Source organism: Mirounga leonina, unplaced genomic scaffold (genome assembly GCF_011800145.1).
Source record: "Mirounga leonina isolate KUSES-001 unplaced genomic scaffold, KU_Mleo_1.0 Mir_82, whole genome shotgun sequence".
In the NCBI taxonomy this organism is placed as follows: Eukaryota; Metazoa; Chordata; class Mammalia; order Carnivora; family Phocidae; genus Mirounga; species Mirounga leonina.
Window position 1 is genome coordinate 10,360,985 of NW_023270825.1, and position 20,878 is coordinate 10,381,862.

Below are 20,878 nucleotides of genomic sequence, written 5' to 3' on the forward strand. Positions count from 1 at the left end.
TAGCTTCCTCACAGGTGTGTGCTGAGCGCTACACCACTGAATAATATTGGGGGCCCGAAGCAGAAGGACCCTCTCAAGCCAGAGACTCCCTGCTTTCTGTGCCAGTTTTGTCTGAAAAAAGTGAGCAAGAAGGAAATCCCCACCTCATTACCGATGAATGTAAAGAACATCACAAGAGACGCTCTGAAATTGAGTGTCTAATTGCAGATGAGTTTTAGGAACAATCCTTCTGTTTCCAGTTGATGGGATTTCTCAACAAATGCCCTGGTGGCATTTTTGGAGGGACAATTCGACCTTGTAGGAATGTCCAGGTTGTCGTTGTTTTCGGGAGCTCCTGGGCTCACTTACTGTGGCAACCAGAGACAGCTCCTTTCCCCATATTTCCAAGTGCCCTCTGGAGGGGGGCTGCCCCCAGCTGAGGATACACACTGGTGATGTGAGCCCCAGCGACCTGTGGGCCATTGGTGGGCAGGTGTGAGGGTCCCCTTGGGCTGCAGGCATGGCCCTTGGGACTTAGTCCAGAAATTTTACAGCCTGAGGTAGAATTGACAGAAACCAAAATTGCTTCCCTTTGCAGTGAAAACAAGGAGACAAGCCCTTTGGGGTTGGGACCCCATGTATCTGGTTGCATTTCACACTGTCCTACAGTGACCACTGTAGGGAAGATTGGGCCTGGATCTGTGCAGGGTCACTCCAGGAAGACTCGGCTAAGCCAGGGACGCCCCAAAATGAGGAACTGGGTCGGGGGAGGAAGTCAGGCTTCTCTGGGGGTGGGGGGAAGAGAGAGGTTTGTGTTTGATATTTCACCAAAAAAATACTGAAGACGTTCATCATGGGGAAAAAGAGAATTCTCTTCAATCTCCTTTCCCTTATTTTAGAGCTTATTTCTATTTTGAATTTCATATTCTAAATCTTCTCAGTGTTGGGGTTTCTAAAGGCCTGATCTCGCCCTGGCTGAGAGCAGCCCCGTGGCTCGGTGACACCTTTGTCCCTGGCATCGCTCAGGGAGCATTTCCGAATCTGCTTGGTTGTGTGGTGATCTGAGCCCCACATCTGGGGACGTTGCATTTGTTAATGGGGCTTTAGCACCTGCTCCTTGCAAAGCCAATCATGACTTCCTGCGTCTCCCCGCCCAGCTGCAAAAATGCCACAGTCCGGTAACAAGTCAGTAACCTATAACCCCTCTGCCCAGCTTGTTTCTCTTTCCTTGTTCCCAGCAGGCATATACAAGAGAAAAAGCACTTGGGAAAACAAGCATGGCAGTCCTTATAAAGTTACTCACACACACACACCCTAGGACCCGACGAGCCCACTCCCAGACGTTTAGCCAAGAAAAACACAAAAACATATCTATACCACGCACGCAAATGCTTCTAGCAACTTTATCCACAAAAGTCAAACCCTGGAAACAGCCTAGGAGTCCACGACAGGTGAACGGATAAACGAATTATGGCTTCTTCATAGAATGGAATACCCCTCAGCAGTAAAAAAGAAGGAACTGCCGAAATTTGTAGCAACGTGGATGAATCTCAAGAACATTTTGCTAAACGAAAGGAGCAAAAAAACAAAAACAAAAAACCACACAATGCATGATTACATTTGCGAACTTTCAAGAACAAGCAAATCTCATCAATGATTTTAAAAAGCAGAATAGTGGTGGCCTGTGGGGCAGGGATTGAACAGCATTGTGGCTTAGGCAGGTGAACGTATTTGTCAAAGCCGATCGGACCACACACTTCCAGTGGGTAAGAGTCACCATACGGGATTTACACCTTGATGATTAGGACAACAACAACGTCCACAGTAAGAATGACGATGGAGATGAAGCCATCCACGGTGTCCTTGGGAAAGCATTCCCTTATTCCCCATGTGCTGTGGAGTCCCTGAAGGTGTCTATTAGTCATTGGACTCAGAGCCCAGAGCCTAGTTTTGATTCCTTTACACAGAGTCACAGGTCTTGAAGACCTGCCCAAAGCTAGTAGTGTCTGTCTATCTGTCCATCCGTCTGTCCCTCACTCCCTCACCAGCCCCCTCTCTCTTTCCCTCCCTCCCTTTTCTCCCTTCTTCTTTCTCTGTTTCCTTCCCCACCCCACCCCCATTTCTTTTGCAATTCAGGGCACTTCTTTCCAGTTGTGTCTGGACATTTCAGAGCCTCTGGGATGAGGCTATGTGACGTCTCTGCTTTTCTCAGGAGAGCGAACCAGCTTTGTTGTGAGCCTGATCTACCCCTGTGCTTCGTTATCAGCCCCACATAAGTGGTGCCAAGGGGGAGGACAAGCTCCCTCAGAGACTCCATGGATTGAGTAATGACCAAGGGGCCCCACGGCACCCAGGGTCAGATGCTTTGTCGGTGACACTTTTCCAGATTTTGGCCACCCGTGCAAATTGAGGCGGCTGTTAGGTACTCACCGCATGGGCCAAATCCAAGAAGGGAGACAGCCTGCCTCTTAGAAGAAATCAACTTTCCACACTGACATTGATGGGCCTCCCTTTCTCTCCTTCCTCCCGCAGTGTGAGCCCTGTGAGCCCTGCTCCCCACCCCCACCCTCAGAGGAAGCGGATTTAATGCCTCAACTGAGAGAATGAGATGTTCTGTTATTTTTCATGGGAAATTAAACCTGACCCTGCTGTCAGTTAGCTCATGCCAAGGGAGGATGGATGGCCCCGGCCTCAGCGCTTAACCCCTGCTCAGAGCACGTGTCTGGCTGGGGGCCAGCCATGATGTCAACTGCCGCTGGGGTGGGGGTGGGGACGGCAGGAGAGGTCAGAGAGCCTCCATCCTGGAGGGCGGAGGACTGATGATGGTGAGGCCGCCACCCTTGGTGTCACCCACAACAGTCCACCTCTGACGCGGCCGGCACCTGCTCATGCGGGGGAGACTCAGCCTGTCACTATGTCTTTCAGCCCCCAACTCTACCTCGTGCCCCGCTGAGGAAAGCTGGTGGTCGGGGCTGGTGATCATCATTGCGGTATGTTGTGCCTCCCTGGTGTTTCTCACTGTGCTTGTCATCATTTGCTACAAAGCCATCAAAAGGTGAGTGCTCCCGGGGCTCTGAGCCCGGAGGGGGCTCCGCCTGGGCTGGGGGCTGCTCCGCCCACCCCCATCATCTTTCTTTAAGCCATAAAAATTGTTAAGCATTTAGTAAGCAGAAAGAATGTATAGTGAATGCCCATATATATGTATACATGTATATATAGTGACCCCCCCACCTGGAAGTAACAGGCCCTGCCTTGCGGAGTTCACTCAAGGCGCCTAGGACCTAAGAGTATGGAAATAATCCTTGCAGGGTGGGGGATGGAGCCACTGTTGGTTTGGTGTAGGAACTGGGTTTTGGAGTCAGATCTAAATTCAGATACCAGTTCAAACTGTGGGACCAGGAAGAAATCACTTTAACCTCTTTGACCCTCAGTTTCCCTACTTGTAAAATGGGGGGGGAAGAATGACAGCCGTATACTGTCACGAGGCATGGTGAGATGCTTCTGTCAACAGTATGCACAACATGTATACTCCTCAGTGCCTGGCATACAGTAGGTGCTTGCAGAGTACTGCGAAGGGGTCCATTGTTCCAGGAGCTGCAGATAGAGGAGCAAGGGTGACACAGGGAGCCAGGCTTCTCTGGGGGGAAGACAGAGGTTGAGATGCCTCAGAGAAGATTTTCAGTGAACAAGACTTCAGCTGGGTTCTGGAGGATGAACAGGGGTGCTCCAGGGGAGTCGTAAATGATCCAGACAGCAGACTCACTTTCACAAACACTCGCTGTCCTTTCTGTAACTACCAACTCACCCTGCCTTTCAAAAATGATCACCAGTCACCACCCGCCTCGTGGAGCTGGGGTCTGCAGCCGAGTGTGGCTGTCATTGGGGTCTGAGGTTTAAGCTGTGTCCGGGGCCCCTAAGTCTGGTAGAATAGGCCATGTGGTGGATGCCGCTCCCCCCACCCCGGAATTACAGCACAGCAGCTCCCCCCCTTGGTCCCCTGACCTCTAGGCTTCCCAGCCTCCAAAAAATGCTCCCCGTCTACCCCAGCTTCCCGGGACCTTGGGGGAAGAGAGAGTCAAAAGACAAACAAAAATGTTGCAAAACACCCAAGGGTGCTAGGCATTGTTCATATATTTCTTTCTTTTTTTTTTTTTTTAAGATTTTATTTATTTATTTGAGAGAGAGAGAATGAGAGAGAGAGAACACATGAGAGGGGATAGGGTCAGAGGACGAAGCAGACTCCCTGCCGAGCAGGGAGCCCGATGCGGGACTCGATCCAGGGACTCCAGGATCATGACCTGAGCCGAAGGCAGTCGCTTAACCAACTGAGCCACCCAGGTGCCCTGTTCATATATTTCTAATAAAGGTTTTGAAAATTCCCGAAGGCCCAAAGTTAGGGGGTCTCTATTAAGAACAATTGGAACACCTAAACTATTTCACTTTAGGCTTTCAATCCGTTGTTCTATGTGATTCCATTTGAATAATTCAAAAGCAGAAAGAGTAAAACATCAAGTCAAAGGTCTGACAACGAGTGCATGTTCAGGCACGGAGGGTGACAGGCCAGACTGAGCGGGAGCATCCTGGCAGGACACGAGGGGGACAGGGCCCAGGTACAGCAGCTCCCTGGGGATCGGCCAAACCCTGGGGATCTGCCTCTCGGCCAAGAGCCCCTTCTAGAAGCCCCCTGCCCTCATGCTATCAGATAATGTCCACAAACAATGACAAGTCGCAAGGGAGTAGCTGTAGCCCAGCGCCTCTTCAACAAGTGTGGGGGGCGGCTCCTGGCCCCCCTAACATTCCCTCAGTTCATCTTCGTCACATCTTTTTCCAATCCACTGCATTTTACAGATAAGGAACCAGGTGCAAAGGGGTAAAGGGAACTGCCCAGAATGGCACAACCAGGGAGCAGTGGACTCCGAATTTGAACGTGACTCCAAAGCCCAGCCCCGACTGCGGCCGGTATCACTAGGATTGAGCAAAGAGCGGACCTCATTTTTCCTGTCTGCCCTTCCTCAAGGGTGCCCGGGCACCTGGGGTGTGGCGGTGCTGCTTTGAGGAAGGGAGGACAGATGGACAGAAAGGCTCCAAGGCTCCCAGACCCTGCAATTCAGGGGGAGGCCTGGCCTTGGAGACCAAAGTGGATACGTTGGGAGACCCCCCGGGGACACAGCCAATCTGATTCCAAGTGGCCTACTGTGTGCCTGGCTCTGTGGGGGCAGAGACAGGTAAGATCCGGGCCATGCCCATGGGCTGCTCACGCGACCGAAGGGCGGTGGGGGGCAGATACGCGCATGACCATGACCGCATTACAAGGCAGGTGGCGATGAGGCTGTGGGAGGCTTGCTGGCAGCCTGTGGCGCTGCCCGGAGGAGGCATGGCTAACTCTGATCGGGATGATAGAGCATCTGAGCTGAGAGCCTGCTGCAGTGGGAGGAGGATTTTGAGAAGCAGAGCAGGGAGGCTTTCCAGACAAAGGCACCTGTATGAGCGAAAGCACCAGGACACCAGGAAGCTCCAGGACCGCGGGAGATGAGGCTGGAGGGAGCCGCGTGCCTGACGGGGAGGTGCTTGGCCCACCGGGCTGAGCAGCTTGCTGGCGCTCGGGAGGCACAGGGAGCTACGGGAGGTTTGCCAGGAAGAGCACGCAAGACCCACCAGTAGCACTGCCAGAGAGGGCCACTGTCCCCTCAAGGACGCCCTCCCACTGTCCCCCAACCCCCCAAAGAGAGGCAGCGTTCTCAGGTCACCTCTGCCTTCCCTCTCTGCTGCAAACTTCGGGAGAGACGTGCTGTCTGCTCCAACATCAGGAGGGCACGAGGAGAACTAACTCACATTAATAGCTGACTGGCGGTGTGGCCCGCTGTGGCGTGCTGGGCTTTGTTCCAGCGGAGCTGGGGGTCGGCCAGGAAGGCGTGTGGGGGTGCCCCCTCCCCTCCCCTCAGAGCAGCCTGAGGGGCCTCTTGTCTGCCCTCTGTCCCCTTCCACAGGCTCTGAGCTCTTGGTTCCTGGATCTGCCAGTGGCCTGGAAAGACACCAAGCTCAGGCCACATGGCTCAGTTGATCACTTCCAGGGGTGTGGGCGGGGCTCCTTTCCAGGGTATGGGCGGGGCTTCCTCCAGGGTGTGGGCGGAGCTCCTTCCAGGAGTGTGGGCTGGGCTCCTTTCCAGGAGTGTGGGTGGGGCTCCTTTCCAGGAGTGTGGGCGGAGCTATCTTCCAGGGCTGTGGGCGGAGCTCCCTCCAGGAGTATATGCTGGGTTCCTTCCAGGGGTGTGGGCGTGTCTCCCATCCAGAGGTGTGGGCGGGGCTTCCTTCAGGAGTTTGGGCGGGTCCTGGGAGTAAATGGGGTTGATGAAGCACTCCAGGACCGTAGCCGTGGGGGGCGTAAGCGCCCCTAGGACCAGGACAAGGGGACGAAATGGTGCCACAGTAACTAGAGAACCTAGAGAGCCCGAGACTCAAGAGGGGCCGCTTAGCAGGAGCTGTGATTGGAACAGATGGAAATGAGCCCCAGAACAGGAAAGGTAGGGGAGATACACCCCAACCTCTCTCCACCCTCCCTCGTCTCCCGAGGGCGCCTCTCACTGGCCAAACCCAAGGAACAGGGATGCCTGGGACATGCAGTGGTAGGCGTCAGCCTCCCAAGGCACAGGGCAGGGAGAGGATGGAATGGATGCGTGGGGGCAGAAATAGAGACCAGCACAGTCCCTGCTCTGCAACAGCACCATGATCCGCATCCTCCTCTTCGAAAGGCCTGGGACATGGGAAGAAGACCCAGCCCTCTGCTCCTCCAGACCTCATCATCCAGAAAGGGCATCCCCGCCCACAAAGACAAATAGTCAGGGACTGGAGGGGGCTCTCTTCAGGGTCAAGTAGAGGCAGAAATAGAGGCCAGCACTCCCAGAACTGGCCTGGAAGGAGGCCTGTGTGGGAGAGGCTTAACCCCTTGGGGGAGGGAGAAGGGGGCAGCCCGAGTTATAGCTGTGAGGGAGAGCAGATGGCCCCTACTGCTGCCCGGGCTGACCTCTGCTGGGGGCTGTAAGAGATAGCATCGAGCCAGCCAGCTATCTGTGTGCATTTCTCTCCAGAGTCAATGGAGGATTCCTTGCTCACGGCCAATTCTTCTTGGTTAATAATTCATTTGAAACATGCCTCTTCTCTCAGGAAACAAAAGCATTTCATGTCAATGTAAAACCATTAAAAGGAAAATTCAGTGATCAACCCAGGTCTTTTTTTAACTCTCACAGCCTGATGTCCTAGGGGAGGATTTCCAAGAGATCTTTGTGAATGGCCCCAACACAGCCTTGGGGAGCCAGATTGCTGGGAGGATGGTTCTAGAATCAGTTGGGGTAGCAAGGTGGTTCTGGAGACGCCAGCTTGGTTTGGCCTCTGGGGTGCAGGCCGCAGGCTCCACAGGCCTCTGCAGGAATGGGAGGAGACAAGAGCAGGTGCAGAAGCAGCACCCCACGGTGCCCTCACTGGGCATGACCTTGGTGGGAGGTGGGGTCGAATCAGCACTTCCTACTCACAGACGTAGTGAATCAAACTGCATCCTGTGAGTCAACAAATGCGCCCAGAGTCCCAACTCTGAGCTGGGTGACATGGTGCTCGGGGATGGGGGTGCTCCAAGGTGGGGAGCCCAAGGGGGGGCACCTCCCCCAGACCCAGGGCCCTGAGAGGTTTCTTGGAAGGGGAATGGTGTTCATCAGACCAAGGGGCTCAGAAGCGGAGCTTCTCACAGCGGGACTAGCTCATGCAGTGGCCCTCAGGTCCCCTGCCAATGACCCCAAACTCTGCAGGGTCCCCAGCCATGGGAGCCCACACAGCTTACATTTCAGTGGCCTCCTCCTTGCTATGAGCTTGCTGTGAGCAGCTTCTTCTTCTTTTTTTTTTTTTTTTTAAGATTTATTTATTTATTTGCAAGAGAGAGAGCGGGTGGGGGGGTGTGGAGCAGAGAGAGAGAGAGAGGGTCCTGAGCAGACTCCAAGCTGAGCTCCCGTCCTGGGTGCTTCGGGCACAGTCCCTGCCCTCGAGGAACACACCTCGTGGGGGGGTGGGGGGAGGAGACAGTGTTGATCAGACCACCCCCAGGAGAGGAGTATCTGGAGGGACTACCAAGCGGAAATAATGTAAAGCAGACACAAGGAAAGAAGCTATTGGTCCAGGACAGGATGGGGACCTCAAGCAAGCAATGATCGGTGTGAGTCACTGAGACAAAGTGCCAGGGCGCAGGTAGGAGGGCCAGGCCAGCGGGAGGAAGTTCACAGGCCCATGGACTCTCAGGAGTGAGGCCACCGTCCTAGGGGCGCATTTGCAACTTCTGTCAGCCCCCCCGTTCGTGCAGAGAACAGGTGACGCCCATCCCCTCCAGGCCCCCCGCCTCGAGTCACCCCTGCACCCCAGGCGCCCAAAGAGCACCTTTCCTCCTCCTCCGGTCATCCGTGGCACGGGGCCTTCACCTTCTGCCATCGATTTGCCGTTAAGCCACTTGACGGTCGTCTCGTTCCGATTGACAAGGTATTGGTGGACAGACGATAAGAGGCTGCAGAGCGGTGTGGCCGATCCCGCAGACCGCTGATTGCGGGCGGTGAGCAAGCGTGTTGCTCCCTGGGAGTGAGCTCTGGTGTGCGTGCACCCGAGGGTGCCCGAGCACACACGTTGTCGCTGGGCTCTGGTGCTCCTCGGCCTGGTCCACAAATTGCACCTACTGTGTGCTGCAGACTAGACTAGGTGCCAGGGATGTAGAGATTCACAAGACGAGCCCTCAGCCCCTCACTAGTGGTGTAAGCGGATTAAATACACACACACACACACACATGCCTGGGGGCCTCCATCTGGTAGGTGTCTGCCTTCAGCTCAGGTCCTGATCCTGGGTCTTGGGATCAAGCCCTGCATCCCACTCCCGGCTGAGCGGGGAGTCTGCTTCTCCCCGTCACTACCCCCTCCCCAACTCGTGCTCTCTCTCACTCTCTCTCTCTCTCAAATAAATAATCTTTTTTTTTTAAACTGTTATGCAAATAAATAAGGTGCTTTTAAAACCTGGGTGCTGTGAAGGAGGGGGAGAATCCGAGAGAGCTGGAGGAGAGAAAGGGAAGAGGTTGGGCAAGGGGGTGCTCCCCGCACCCCAAGAGTCGGGAACGCTGTGCCTGCTTCCTGACACGGCTTTATGGTTAGAAAGAAACGTTAGGGCTTCGTACATCCGCAACCACCTTTTTACGTTTTTATCGAGGTAATACAGGCACATAGTTTAAAACGTCAACTTGCCACAAGCCTGGTAAGAAACACAGCAGCCCCCTAACTGCCCCCCCTCTCCCCACAGCCACATTCTTGAGAGACCACCGCTTCTGGGTGTCAGTGGTTCTGGTCTTTCTCTCCATGCTCTGAGCACTGTGTATATGGCTGTGAGGATTTTCTTTCCATTTCATACATTATCTGTTGGCTTTCCAAGAAGCAAGGCTCAGCACCCTCCCAGGGCCCACAGACGTACGGAACACTGCCTGGTCCCCATCACAGGGGCCTCCCGGGTGGGAGTCGTGATTAGAGTCTACCTTGGCACGACAGCTTGCTGTCTGCGGCTCAGTCACCTCGTGTGCGGCGATGTGCTTGCTGCCCTGGAGTCAGCGACACCTCCTCTCCGTGTGCACTGCTACCTCAGATGATCCATCCCGAGGTGCCGGGTTTGCCTGGAGGCTCTGTCCGCTCCGGGGCAGACGGGCAGCCGGCAGCTCCCTGGGAACCTGCCACACTCAGCCCGCTCCCTCTCCCATCCTTGTCTCTCTCCAGCCTGACACCATGGTGTTGTTTCAAGATCTTCCCTAAATCACAGACCCCATAGCCAATCAGCCAGCGAAGTTCATTTTCTTTTTAGAATTGACATTCTCTTTGGAGCTTTGGGAGGGGGGTGGCCGAGAAAGGTGGGTTCTTGCTGTGTGGCAAGTAGAGAAGACCTGGTGGCCTGGGGTGGAAGCGAGTTTCCTGTGGGGTCTGAGCCACAATGAGCCTCCTGGGTCATGGGAGGAAACTTGAGTCCAGGCTGGGGAAGAGAGCTGGCTCAGGTCACGGAGGTTTCCAGCCCTCCTCGTTGCTCCTCGAGCTCGCAGGGAGCTCCCTCTAGCCACACACTGCTCCTCCTCTCACAGCTCAGTCCTTCCTGCTCCTCACTCAGGCCCCAGCTCAGACACCACCTCCTCTGACCTGTGTCGCGGGCTGCTCTAGATCCTTCTTCCCGGCCCCAGCCCTGGAGTTGGAGCTTTCCCTGATTTACGTTTCTGCTCTCTGCTCTAGGCAGGTTAATGTTGGTGTTTACACGTGCATGTGCCCCCACATGTGTGTGAGGGACTGTATGCACACGCACGTGCACACTTGCACACACATCAGAGGGTGGGGGGAGCAGTCCTCTTATCTCCCTCATCTCCCTGGTGGCATCTGGCGCGTAGTCACTATTCCGTGATTTTCTGTGGCTTGAATGGAGGCTTGTTTACATAGACTTGCCAGATTCTACCTTTTATTTAATTAATTAATTAATTTATTTATTTATTTTAGAAAGAGCCAGAGAGAGTGCAAGCTGGGGGAGGGGCAGGAGGAGAGAGAATCTTAAGCAGACTCCCCGCTGAGCACGGAGGCCCACGTGGGGGCTCGATCTCCCGACCCTGAGATCATGATCTGAGCGGAAATCAGGAGTTGGATGCTTAACTGCCTGAGCCACCCAGGTGCCCTCAGAGTCTACCTTTTAAATTAGCAAACTCTATTGAGAATTTCAGTGAACTCAGTTTTTTTCTCTCCCTTGGGTAAGTGAAGTAGAATCTGCTTTTCTTTTCTTTTTTTTTAAAGATTTTATTTATTTATTTGAGAGAGAGAATGAGATAGAGAGAGCATGAGAGGGGGGAGGGTCAGAGGGAGAAGCAGACTCCCCGCCGAGCCGGGAGCCCGATGCGGGACTCGATCCCGGGACTCCAGGATCACGACCTGAGCCGAAGGCAGTCGCTCAACCAACTGAGCCACCCAGGCGTCCCTGAAGTAGAATATGCTTTTCGAGGAGATAACATGCGCCGGTTTTAAATGCCTGGCCCCTCCCCTTCACAAGTTTGGGCTTCCAGCTCGGCTCCCCTCCCTCCAGGCCCCAGTGTCTTCCGCCTTCGCGCTGTCCTCCAGCTGGTGTGTGCGTGCAGTGACTCATTGGCTCCCTCCCCATGCCCCGGGTGACCCGGCCTCCCCCCAGCCTGGGCATGACACACTGAGGCAGGCCGCCTCCATCTGCTGCCTCCTCCCCAGCCCCGCCGCACACACCACCGGCCCAGCCCTCTCCCCCCGGCCCCTGCCGGCCTGCACAGTCAGGACCAGAGCTGGGCAGGAGGAAGACAAGACTGGGGCGGGGGGAGAGGGACTGGGGACAGGAGTGGAACCTTTTCATGCAGCCTCATCTCACATGAACTTCTGGGAGCGAGACATTCATCTTGAAGGCCCCTCGGATCCCTGGGGTTCTGAGATTGGAGCTGTCTCTGTGCCAAAACCTCTTGGGCCAGGCGGGGCCTGATGCGGTGATTGGACACTTGAGACCCAACCGTTCCCATCTGTCACTTCTCCCTGCTGCCCCTATAAGTTCCTGTAACAGCACCACCCCCCAGGCGCCAAATCCAGCCTCTCTGGCTGGCAGTCCAGACCACCACGTCTGACTGCCGTGAGTCGAGTCAAAGCTAGTGTGCTCTGAGGAGGGACCACCTCTGGCCGAGCGCGGAGCACGGATACATGGCTGTGGCCGCTCCGAGACCATCTGACTTCCTTGGGGACTTCGGCTGGATTCAGGGACTGGAGTCTTGTGCTTTGTTGCGGGACCAAGACTCAGTCTTCCAACTCCGGGGCTGGTGGTCTTTCTTCTGGGGCTCACAGCCGCCCTCCAGGCAGCCCAGGGCTTGCTTTTCCCCAGTGGTGGGGTCAACACGCAGACTTCTCTTGAGTCCCACAGGCCACAGTATCTCTCATCTTTATCACCTGCACAGTCCTCCCGCCGAGGGCAAGAGATATAGCCCAGAAGAGGCAAGGGCACTGTGTGTCCCCATCTGCCTTGGGCCGAGATGCTCGCTTGGGCTCATTTATGCCCCCTCGCCCTGCCCCCAACCGGGGACCCACCTGCTGTGGCTGGAGATGGAATCCTGTCCTGGTGGTGGGAGGCAGGCTGCAGGGGGAGCAGCTTCGTGCAGTGAGGCGCATGGTGCTGCAGGCCAGTCGTGGCCAGAAAGGCAGGCAGATGGTGGGCACGCTCGGCGCCAGTGGATGGGAGAACCAGACGGGTCCCTGCTTCTCGGGGCCCTTCTGTCACCAGGAAGCTCCATCCCTCCCTGAATTCATCTCTGTAGACATGCTGGGTGGAAGTCGTGGGGCGGGATGAGGGGTAAGACAGAAGTCCCTGATTTAAGGAGCCCTCGGAGTGAGGTCCAAATGCCCGGCCCTGCTGACTGGGTCCCAGGGGCGAGCGCCAGCCCGCGAGCCTCCCGACGCCCGCCTTCAGCTTGCTCAGCCGGAGGTGGCTGGGCAAGGAAGCCCTAGGGAGGTGGTCCAACCGGGGGCTCAGTGGGAGGGTGAGGATGCTCCTCAGCTGCATCCCTGACTCACCTTCACGCAGGTGAGGGGAGGAGGTGTGCTGGGTTAGAAATGAGGCTGTGCTTCTTCAGCAAATACCCGGGATATTTGGCTCGCAAAAAGGCTTTTCCTGGCTTCTTGACCCAGGTTTGGAGAAGCCTGCAGGCGACAAAGGCATCTCGTCGTGGAAGGGGGTGTGTATGTGTGAGGGGTGTGCATGGGTGTGAGTGTATGCATGCTCTGGTGTGTGTAGGTATGTGTGTAGTTATGGGTGGGTGTGTGTATAGAGGTGGGGTGGGGTGTGTTTCGGGGGTGGGTGCAGGGGAGGATGGATGCTTTCGGAAGAGGGAGTCTGAGACTCAAAACCTCACGGACCAGACCCTTCCGTGGGGGGCCTGAGACATGGAGCGAGCTGGCAGCCCTCCCTTGCCAGGCTCCTCAGAGCTGTCTTTGTCCCCAGCTCCCCTGGCAGAGCTGCAGGTTGAGGGTGGGACCTGCCATATCATTGTCAGCAGGACCCAAGAGGGGCACCTGGGTCCTGGCCCTCCCTGCCCAGGCGGGCGGCGCGGGGAGGCGGCTCCCGTGGAGGCCGTGGCTGTTGGCCTGAGCCCCGCCAAGCCATCAGCACAGCGCTCCATGGAAAGACCGCGCAGTACCTGCTGCTGGCCGGGCAAGGCGGAAGGGGTCCAGGGTGGGGGACCCACCTCCGGCACGCAGGAATCCTGGACACGGCCGAGGAAAAGCTCACTCCCCTTTCTCTTGGTTTTAGGAGCCATGCCTTGTAGGGCGTCGTCTGTGGCCATCCCTTCCTGCACCAGGGTGCAGATGCCTTTCTTTGGTTTAGTGGGGCCAGCCCCGGCTGGCTCACGGCACTGCGGAGCCAGGCTGGGTCCCAGCAAGCCTCTCTGGCATTTCCGGAGCCCCACGGGGCATGCATTAGGTAGGAAGTCTGTGCAGACTGGAGAGCGCTGGCCGCCGCCTGCCCACAGGACAGCTCCCCGCTGACTCCTTTCCAATGGCAGTACCGAGAGCTAACAAACACTTATGGAGCACTTACTGTATGCCAGATGCTCATCTAAGTGCTTAACCCACATTAATGTATTTCCCAAAAAGCCTATGAAATGGACTCCATTATTGTGCCCATTTTATAGACCAGGAAACTGAGGCAGAGAGGGGTTAAGTGGCTTGCCCAAGATCACACAGCTGGAAGTGGTGGGGCCTGGGTTTACTGAGCCGTGACATCCCAGCGCTTGGGCAGCATCACCGTGAAGTGCCCCGCTAGAGGAAGGACAGCGGGGAGGGGTGAGGCAGAGCCATCTCCCGCTGTAGCTAAAACCCCAGACTCCACTGGGCTTCTGTGAACCCCAGAAGGGCTTTGGGAGTGGGCTGGGGCTACAGCCCGGAGAGTAGAGTGATTGAGGGCTCAGCTCTGGTGAAGGAGGGGAGCAGACCAGGTCCATTTCTCAGGAGAACCCTTGGGACAGCGACCCCCAGCTCCCCCTGCCATGCCCAGACTCTTGGAGTGCTCCTGGTGGGGGGGGGGGGGGGCGCTGCACCAGCCGCAAGTACCACTTTGCTGGGTGGAACCCCTGCCCAGACCTGCTTTGTCCTTTCCTGCCTGGGAAGCTGGCTGGGGCCATCAAGAAGGCCCTGGGGCTGTCTCCTTGCCTTGTCCTCAGCGTCCCTCCAGCCAGGCTTGCTTCCTGCTGGGTCCTCTGTGCCAACATTTCCCTCCAAGCCTCCAGGGAATGCAAAAGGGTCCCCTAGCACAGCCTGGCTTTAGAAATTTCACCTCTTCTCCTGGCAGAAGAAATCCTGCTGATTTCCTACTCTGTGCCCTCCATGCTTTGCCCATTTCCATGGGAGTTCCAGACCCCTTTCTTCATCTCTCCATTATCCACTCTGGAAGGCCCTTCAGCCTAATCTCCCCTGACCCGGACTTGGCTCCGGTTGACTTTTCAGACCTAGCCCAAGACTGAACATTTACTAGGGAGAAAAGCAGTGTGGGTTTGGGCTCAAAGATTTTTGTCTGTTCCTATTTTCCGGAATCCTGATTCTGATGTCCATCCTCCCCCTTGTAGATTGATGACAAATGTAGGAAATGCACCACCCCACCCAATTTCCTGGGCCATGCAAACTCAGAGTCAGGAATGAAGCCCACCCAGCAAAGTCAGAGCTGCTCGAAGCCCCTGTAAAGGGGTGGGTGGCCCAGGAGAGAAAGGAAGGAGACCAAGGAGGAAAGGCCCAGCGACGGAGGCTGGCTCAGAGGCTGTCATTTCCACAAGCCCATCACAAACAAGGCAACTGTCTGACCCCTACAAAGCTGGGGGTTCTGGAAAGTGTCCCTGAGCGTCTCCATAAATGGGGTTCTTGGGATGTGCTGGGTTCAAGCAAAATGAGACGGGCCTCTTGGAGATGGGACTCTTGAGAACTTTTGGAACTCTCCAGGAGGAGGGTGGAGGAAGGCCTTCCCAAGCTGATGGGAACCCCTTGTGTTGGGGTACAATGCCTGCTGGGAATGCTGACTTAATGGAAAGATGTCTGGACGAGGATATGGTAGGAGCAGGTGGCCCCCAACCAGCCGGGGGTCCTTGGGCAAGTGACAGCTCTCCCTAAGCCTCAGTTTCCCCATGAAATGAATCTCTTAACCCCAGGCCTAGCTTCTTCAGGGTACCATTGTGAGAGGGGACAAGAAAATCTGTAACCAAGAGTGCTTTGCACAAAGTGTGATGGGCCCCAGGAGGAAGGGCTGGTTTGCATCTCATGTTTCTAGAAGCCACCGTGGCTGAGCCTGACACCCGGAGGGAGTGCACTTGGGTTTCTCTGTGTTTTGTGAGCTAATTCTGCTGCAAGGAAAAAGGGAACAGTTAATAGATGTGATCTCAGGGTGTTCCTCTGAGCAGGCCTGATAATCCCACCCATGAAACTACTGATAACCACCCTGCAGACCCTGCCTCCCCCAAACTAATTCACCTAAGACTTTGTCCTATAGGCACCCACTGGTCACCAGGTGCCAGTCCTCCTCAGCCTGGGTTTGGGAAGGCTCTGGGGACATTTGAGAAGGCAGAAGCAACCAATCACCAGGCTTTCAAAGATGGCCTTGGACATTCAGTTTAGACAACGCACAACAAAGGCCAGTTTAGGCTCAGCCCCAGCATTAGTGGGGACAGAGGAGGTGACTGAGTGACGACCCCATGGGCCTCAGCTTCACACAAGAGGCAGCAGTATTGCAATATGGGATTGGGCGCCACAGCCTGTAAGTGGCCGAGATCGGGAGGCTGTAGCCAGCAGGCCTAGCGCTGGGGGCCGGAGCCCTCCTGAACCAGTCAGGAGAGGAGGTGGGATTGGAGCCAGGCCAGAAAGCAGGACTGCAGATCCAGAACCCCTGCACGTGAGCAAGAGCCTTCTCAAAGCCTCCCTCCCAGCCTTCCTGAGCCGCGTATGGATAGCAGAAATGGCTCTTGGCATTAGCCTCTGGATGAACTTCAAGTGGCCCAACGTGAAGGGTTTGAGAACCACTAGTGGGCACTCATTTAGTTTGGACATTCACTCCTGCCCCTTCTGCCACCATCAGCCGCACCACCATGACCATATCCACCCCCATCAACACCACCATGACCACCAGCCCCCTCACCATCACCTCCACCACCCGCACCACCATGACCACCAGCCCCCCCACCATCACCTCCACCACCCGCACCACCATGACCACCACCCCCCTCACCATCACCTCCACCACCCGCACCACCATGACCACCAACTCCGCCCCATTACTATTCCCGCCACCTCAACCCCCATCACCACCACCAGCATCACCTTCACTGCCATCTTCTTCATCACATTTTCCACTTACCGCTGACCACACAGAGGCAAGACTGCAAAATCCAAGCTCTGGCACCTCTCCTCTTCCACTCTGCACCCCCAAATAGTCGTCTTCACATCTGCTTGCTCATAATCAGTGAGATCGATCAAAGCCCGACCCTGTGTCCTACTAGGCTGACCGTACGTTCTCCTTTCTCATTTGTCCAGAACAGTCCCGATTCATGCCTGTGGTCCTTGCTTCATTATCAAAAGCTCCCCTGTTTCACTCTCAACTGTGCCCTGGTGTGCATGACATGTGATGCAGTCACCTTCGTTGAGACCGCCTCCAGCTTCTGAGGTGGTCTCACCCCAAGGATGCTAACCCAAAACAGAGCCTGGTGGGCTCCCTGAAAGGACATGATACCCCCCCCCAGTCCCTGGTCATTAACGGCTGTCCCTGCCTCCCCACCCAGGAAACCACTGAGAAAAGAGGAGAATGGCACCAATGTTGCTGAGTATCCCATGACCTCCTCACAGAGCAACAAAGGGGTGGATGTGAACAGCGCCGTGGTGTGAGTCTGCAGAGCCTGGACCTGCTGGCCAGAGGGGTACATTGGTGGCATTAGTGGACCCGGGAAAGCAGGCGGACCCGAGCTGACACTGGGCTTGTCCAGGACTTCCGAAGGAGAAACCAACCTCCTCCCAGCCTCGCGCCCGGTCAGCTCGCAGGCAGGGCGGCGCAGACACCGGGCTGAGCCGGGCTCCCCTGCACGCAGCTCCAGGGCCAGCGCCGCCACCCCGGGCTCCGCATGTCTCCTCCCTGTCTTGTGTTTGATGTCCCGTCTTCCAGCCGCGCTCTGACAAAAGCAGGGAGTCTGTCTGTCCGCTGGGCTGGGGAGGCATCCCGCTTTAGCCAAGAGAAAGGTGATCCAGGGGCCACTCCCCTGCCAGAAAACCTCTCCTCCTCCCCAGCAAGCCTGACGCTTCTCCATTCACCATGCGTCCCAACAGAAGCCATCAGCGCAGCCACGAGACGTCCCCTTCCAAAGGTGCTTCCCACACATCTGTCTGTCACCGCATCTGCGACTGTCCTCGGTCTTCAGGGCCTGCCTCCTCCCTCCCCTTCCCACCCACATCCGGGGCCCCTGGCTCTAGACCCCCGACCCCGTGCCACGGAGGGCTGTGAGCCCAGCCTGTGGAGTCCCCTCCTGATAGCAGACAGAGGGGCTCTTTTAGAGTGTGACCTTCCAGGGGCAAAACAACTCACTGAACACCAGGCCAAGGAGCCAGGAAGGACGGAGGCCCCTCGGCCTGTCCTCAGACTCATTCCCACAGCTGATCCTCATAGCGACTGACGCCAGCGTGTGAGCCAGGCCCTGCCTTCATCCGGCGGAGGTCACCACTTATGCCAAGCCCCCTGTGGGCGCTCCGGGCTAGGCTGCCCCAGCCTGGTGCTGGCTCTCCCTGACCACCTCCAGAGGCCCTAACCAGGTACTCAGACTCTCTCCTGAGAGCCTCCGGCCTCCCCTCACCCACAAAGAGGTGGGGTTCTCCCAGTGCTCCCCTTTGAATGTCTCTTCCCCAGGTCTTGTGTTCTAAACGTGCTGAAACCTCCGGAGGGGTTGGTAGATAAAGGGAAGGAATGAGAAGACCCTCCAGGCCTGGTTATCCCGTCCACCGGCCTGTTTCCCAGGGGGCCACCGGCCCTGTGGGCACATGACTAGCCCCGTGGCGACAGCGGCCTGTGGTTTGGTCTCCCCTGGCGGATTGGGAGAACACTCCTGACCTCGTGGTTCTACTCTCTCCGTGTAGGGACTTGGCTAGGTGGATCCTGTCCACCTCACAGACCACCAAGTGTAGTTCTCTGGAGGGGATTTGGGCCACGGTGAGACTTTCCCATCCAGGTAAGCCTGATAGAAAACAAGTCCCCTTTCAGGCTGAACCTTGGAAATCCATTGTCCCGGAGCCCTTGTGCCGTCAGCGGTCTGTGGTCCGTTGTGTTTCAGAGGGCAGAGGGGAGAAGGTGAGTTTGCTGAGACCCTAACCCGGATCCCACCCCCAGGTCAGCAGGAACAGGCTGAGGACAGGCCCAGGCCCAGACCCTCTGAGAAAGGCTTCTTTCTTCCTTTCAGTTTTCCTTCGGTGTGAGGACCTGTTTTGGGTTTGGATTTGGATTTTGCTTTCCCTGCCTACGTTAGCATGGGACACCACCACGAGTGGCCGTGGTCAGTCCCCCCAGCTGACGGGCGCCCATGTCTTCCACGCCCCCCCAGGGATGCAGAGCCCGTGGCAAGAGGTCAGAGGGTGTGGGTCTGCAGCGAGACGCTTTCCCTCACGGCCTATAGCCTCCTGCCAAGTCCCCTGCCTATGCCCTGAGCAGATACCCTGGCAGGACCCCCACTCTCAGCACATGCCACTCTGGGAAGGCCCCTTCAGCCAGAGGGGAGAATCCTGGCTAAGGGGTACTGGAGGGGTGGGCAGCCAGCCCGGAGAGGCACCCAGGGAGGCAGGGCACAGGCCCGCTTTGCACAATCCCACCTTCCCTGACCCTGGCTCCAACCTGGGAGGTTTTATAACTAGCTAAATCCTTCAGCCCCTGGCGAGGCTCCCTGTGAGGAACTCTGATGACCACCCACCGTGCTCTGGGGCCAGTGTCCCCTTCCCTGGGGACACAGCCAGGGCTCTGGGAAAAGCTAACATTTGTGCTAAATTCCCCCAAATCGTGTTTATAAAGTCTTATCGCTCAGTTAGTGAAAACCAAGAGAAGAACCCAGTTCTTAAAAAAGAATCTACGTGAGAAGTCAACCCACCAAACCTAGAACTGGCCATTTGGAAACTCCCACATGTGGCAACGAGGGAACCTCACCGGAGTTTTGGCTTAAGTGACAAGAAAAAAGAAAGAAAAAAAAAAAAAAAACACTCGGCCTGGTATTTGAGCTCAGAACGTTTATTTCAGGAATGTATCTGCAGTCCCTCAACACAGATCAATCCTCAGACTAGCCCAAACGTTGAGGTCGAGAACGAAATGCACATTTCTTCTCCGCCTTTCCTCAAATAGATATTTTTTAACTGTCTCCTAGTTGAGCCCAACTTAGAATGGCCTATAGGATCTCCCAGAGTTTTTAGGTGTTCCTTAGAAGCTTCTAAAGCAAGTTTTGGAAGAAAGACTAATAGCTGTAAAAATATAGACATATATATTATATATAGTTATATACATATATTTAAAGAGATATCTATATCTATATAAGATCAATGTACTCTCCAAATCTGTACAAAGTCTGATTTCAACAGCCCAGGTCGTGCGCGCTAATGCATGAATGTCAACACTGAGATCTGCCTTCCTGACGGTGTGCCGGGGGCACCCACGAAGAGGGCTCTTGTCCCTAGGCGTTCTGTCTCCGTGGACAAACGTGCGGTCTGGGCCATCTTGTCCACCAGTGAGACACCACTGTGGATTTTGTGCGGAGAACACCCAGGGGGCAGGACCGGCAGCGTTGGGGGGTAGGGGAGGCAGGCTGGATGCTACTTACAAGGAAGAAAGTACCATGCCTTTTTAATTTTCAATAAAAATATCCTTATAAAGAGGACTGTCCATTGTCTTCCTTGGGGGGGGCGGGGCGTGGGAAGGAGCTGGCTGAGTGTGGGGCTGTGTCCGTTCCTTGAGGCTCTGCTACAAACCCAGGGCTGGGCTCGGTAACGGTGACTTGCTTGCCTTATTTCCATATGGTTTTATCAGAATACCCCAAGGCCGGCATTGATGGGGACTCCACGGTACCCATCCTGTCCCTCCTCCCCCCACCCAGCCACCTTGACCCTTGACTCAGTTGAGAAGAGGGTGACCAACTGTCCCAGTTTGCCCGGGGTGCCAGGCAGATGGGACAGGCCAGTTCCGCTAACTTGCCAAGTGCTCATGGGAATCGGGGGGCCAGCAGCGGTGGGCCACGCTGGAGGGGAGATGGGTCAGGCCTGTGGCCTCCTACCGGGTCCTTCCCCATGTCCAGACTTCAGCCCCCACCCCCAGAGTTGGTCGGCAGCACCCCCTCACCCGACCAGCGGCTCGGAGCACCGTGGTCAGCCTGCCCTGCACCTCCAAGCAGAGGGAGCCCAAGGGCCCAGAGCGCAGGCCGGCCCCAGGCTCCCCTGCTCCCCTGACGGAGTGGAGCGTGAGCTGCCTGTGGGGCCTCCAGGCCCCTTTTCCAGCCGTGCCAAAAGCAACCCTTCTTCCCAGCGCCTCTAGAGAAGAGAGGTTCCTGTCCGATGGGCCCGAAGCCACGAGAGAGCATTGCCCCTGCAACGGTGCGTTCCCCATGGAGGGGTGAGGAGACAGGCTGGAGGTGGAGTGTGACAGCCAAGGGCACACAGACCTCGGGGGGTGGGGCCTGGAGTTGGAGCCCAGACAGGCGTCTTGAGCCATCAGCCACTGAGGCGGACCCCAACCCAGACCATTCCCCTTGGTTGGGGTGGTGCTGGGCCCCGCCCCCCTCCCCTGGGTTCCCCAGGCTTCACTCAGTGGCAGCAACTTGGG

General features: G+C 56.2%; 1 protein-coding gene across 1 annotated transcript in view; it reads left to right on the forward strand.

Annotated features, from left to right (window-relative positions):
- The window catches only part of PRIMA1 (proline rich membrane anchor 1), a 55,438-nt gene extending 35,585 nt beyond the window's left edge, over window positions 1-19,853 (forward strand). The window contains exons 3-4 of the mRNA XM_034992660.1: window positions 2,905-3,034; window positions 16,827-19,853. Of these exons, the coding sequence (XP_034848551.1) occupies window positions 2,905-3,034; window positions 16,827-16,929 (233 nt within the window). The 3' untranslated portion in view covers window positions 16,930-19,853. The remainder of the gene's footprint in view (window positions 1-2,904; window positions 3,035-16,826) is intronic.
- Window positions 19,854-20,878: the final 1,025 nt, after the last annotated feature.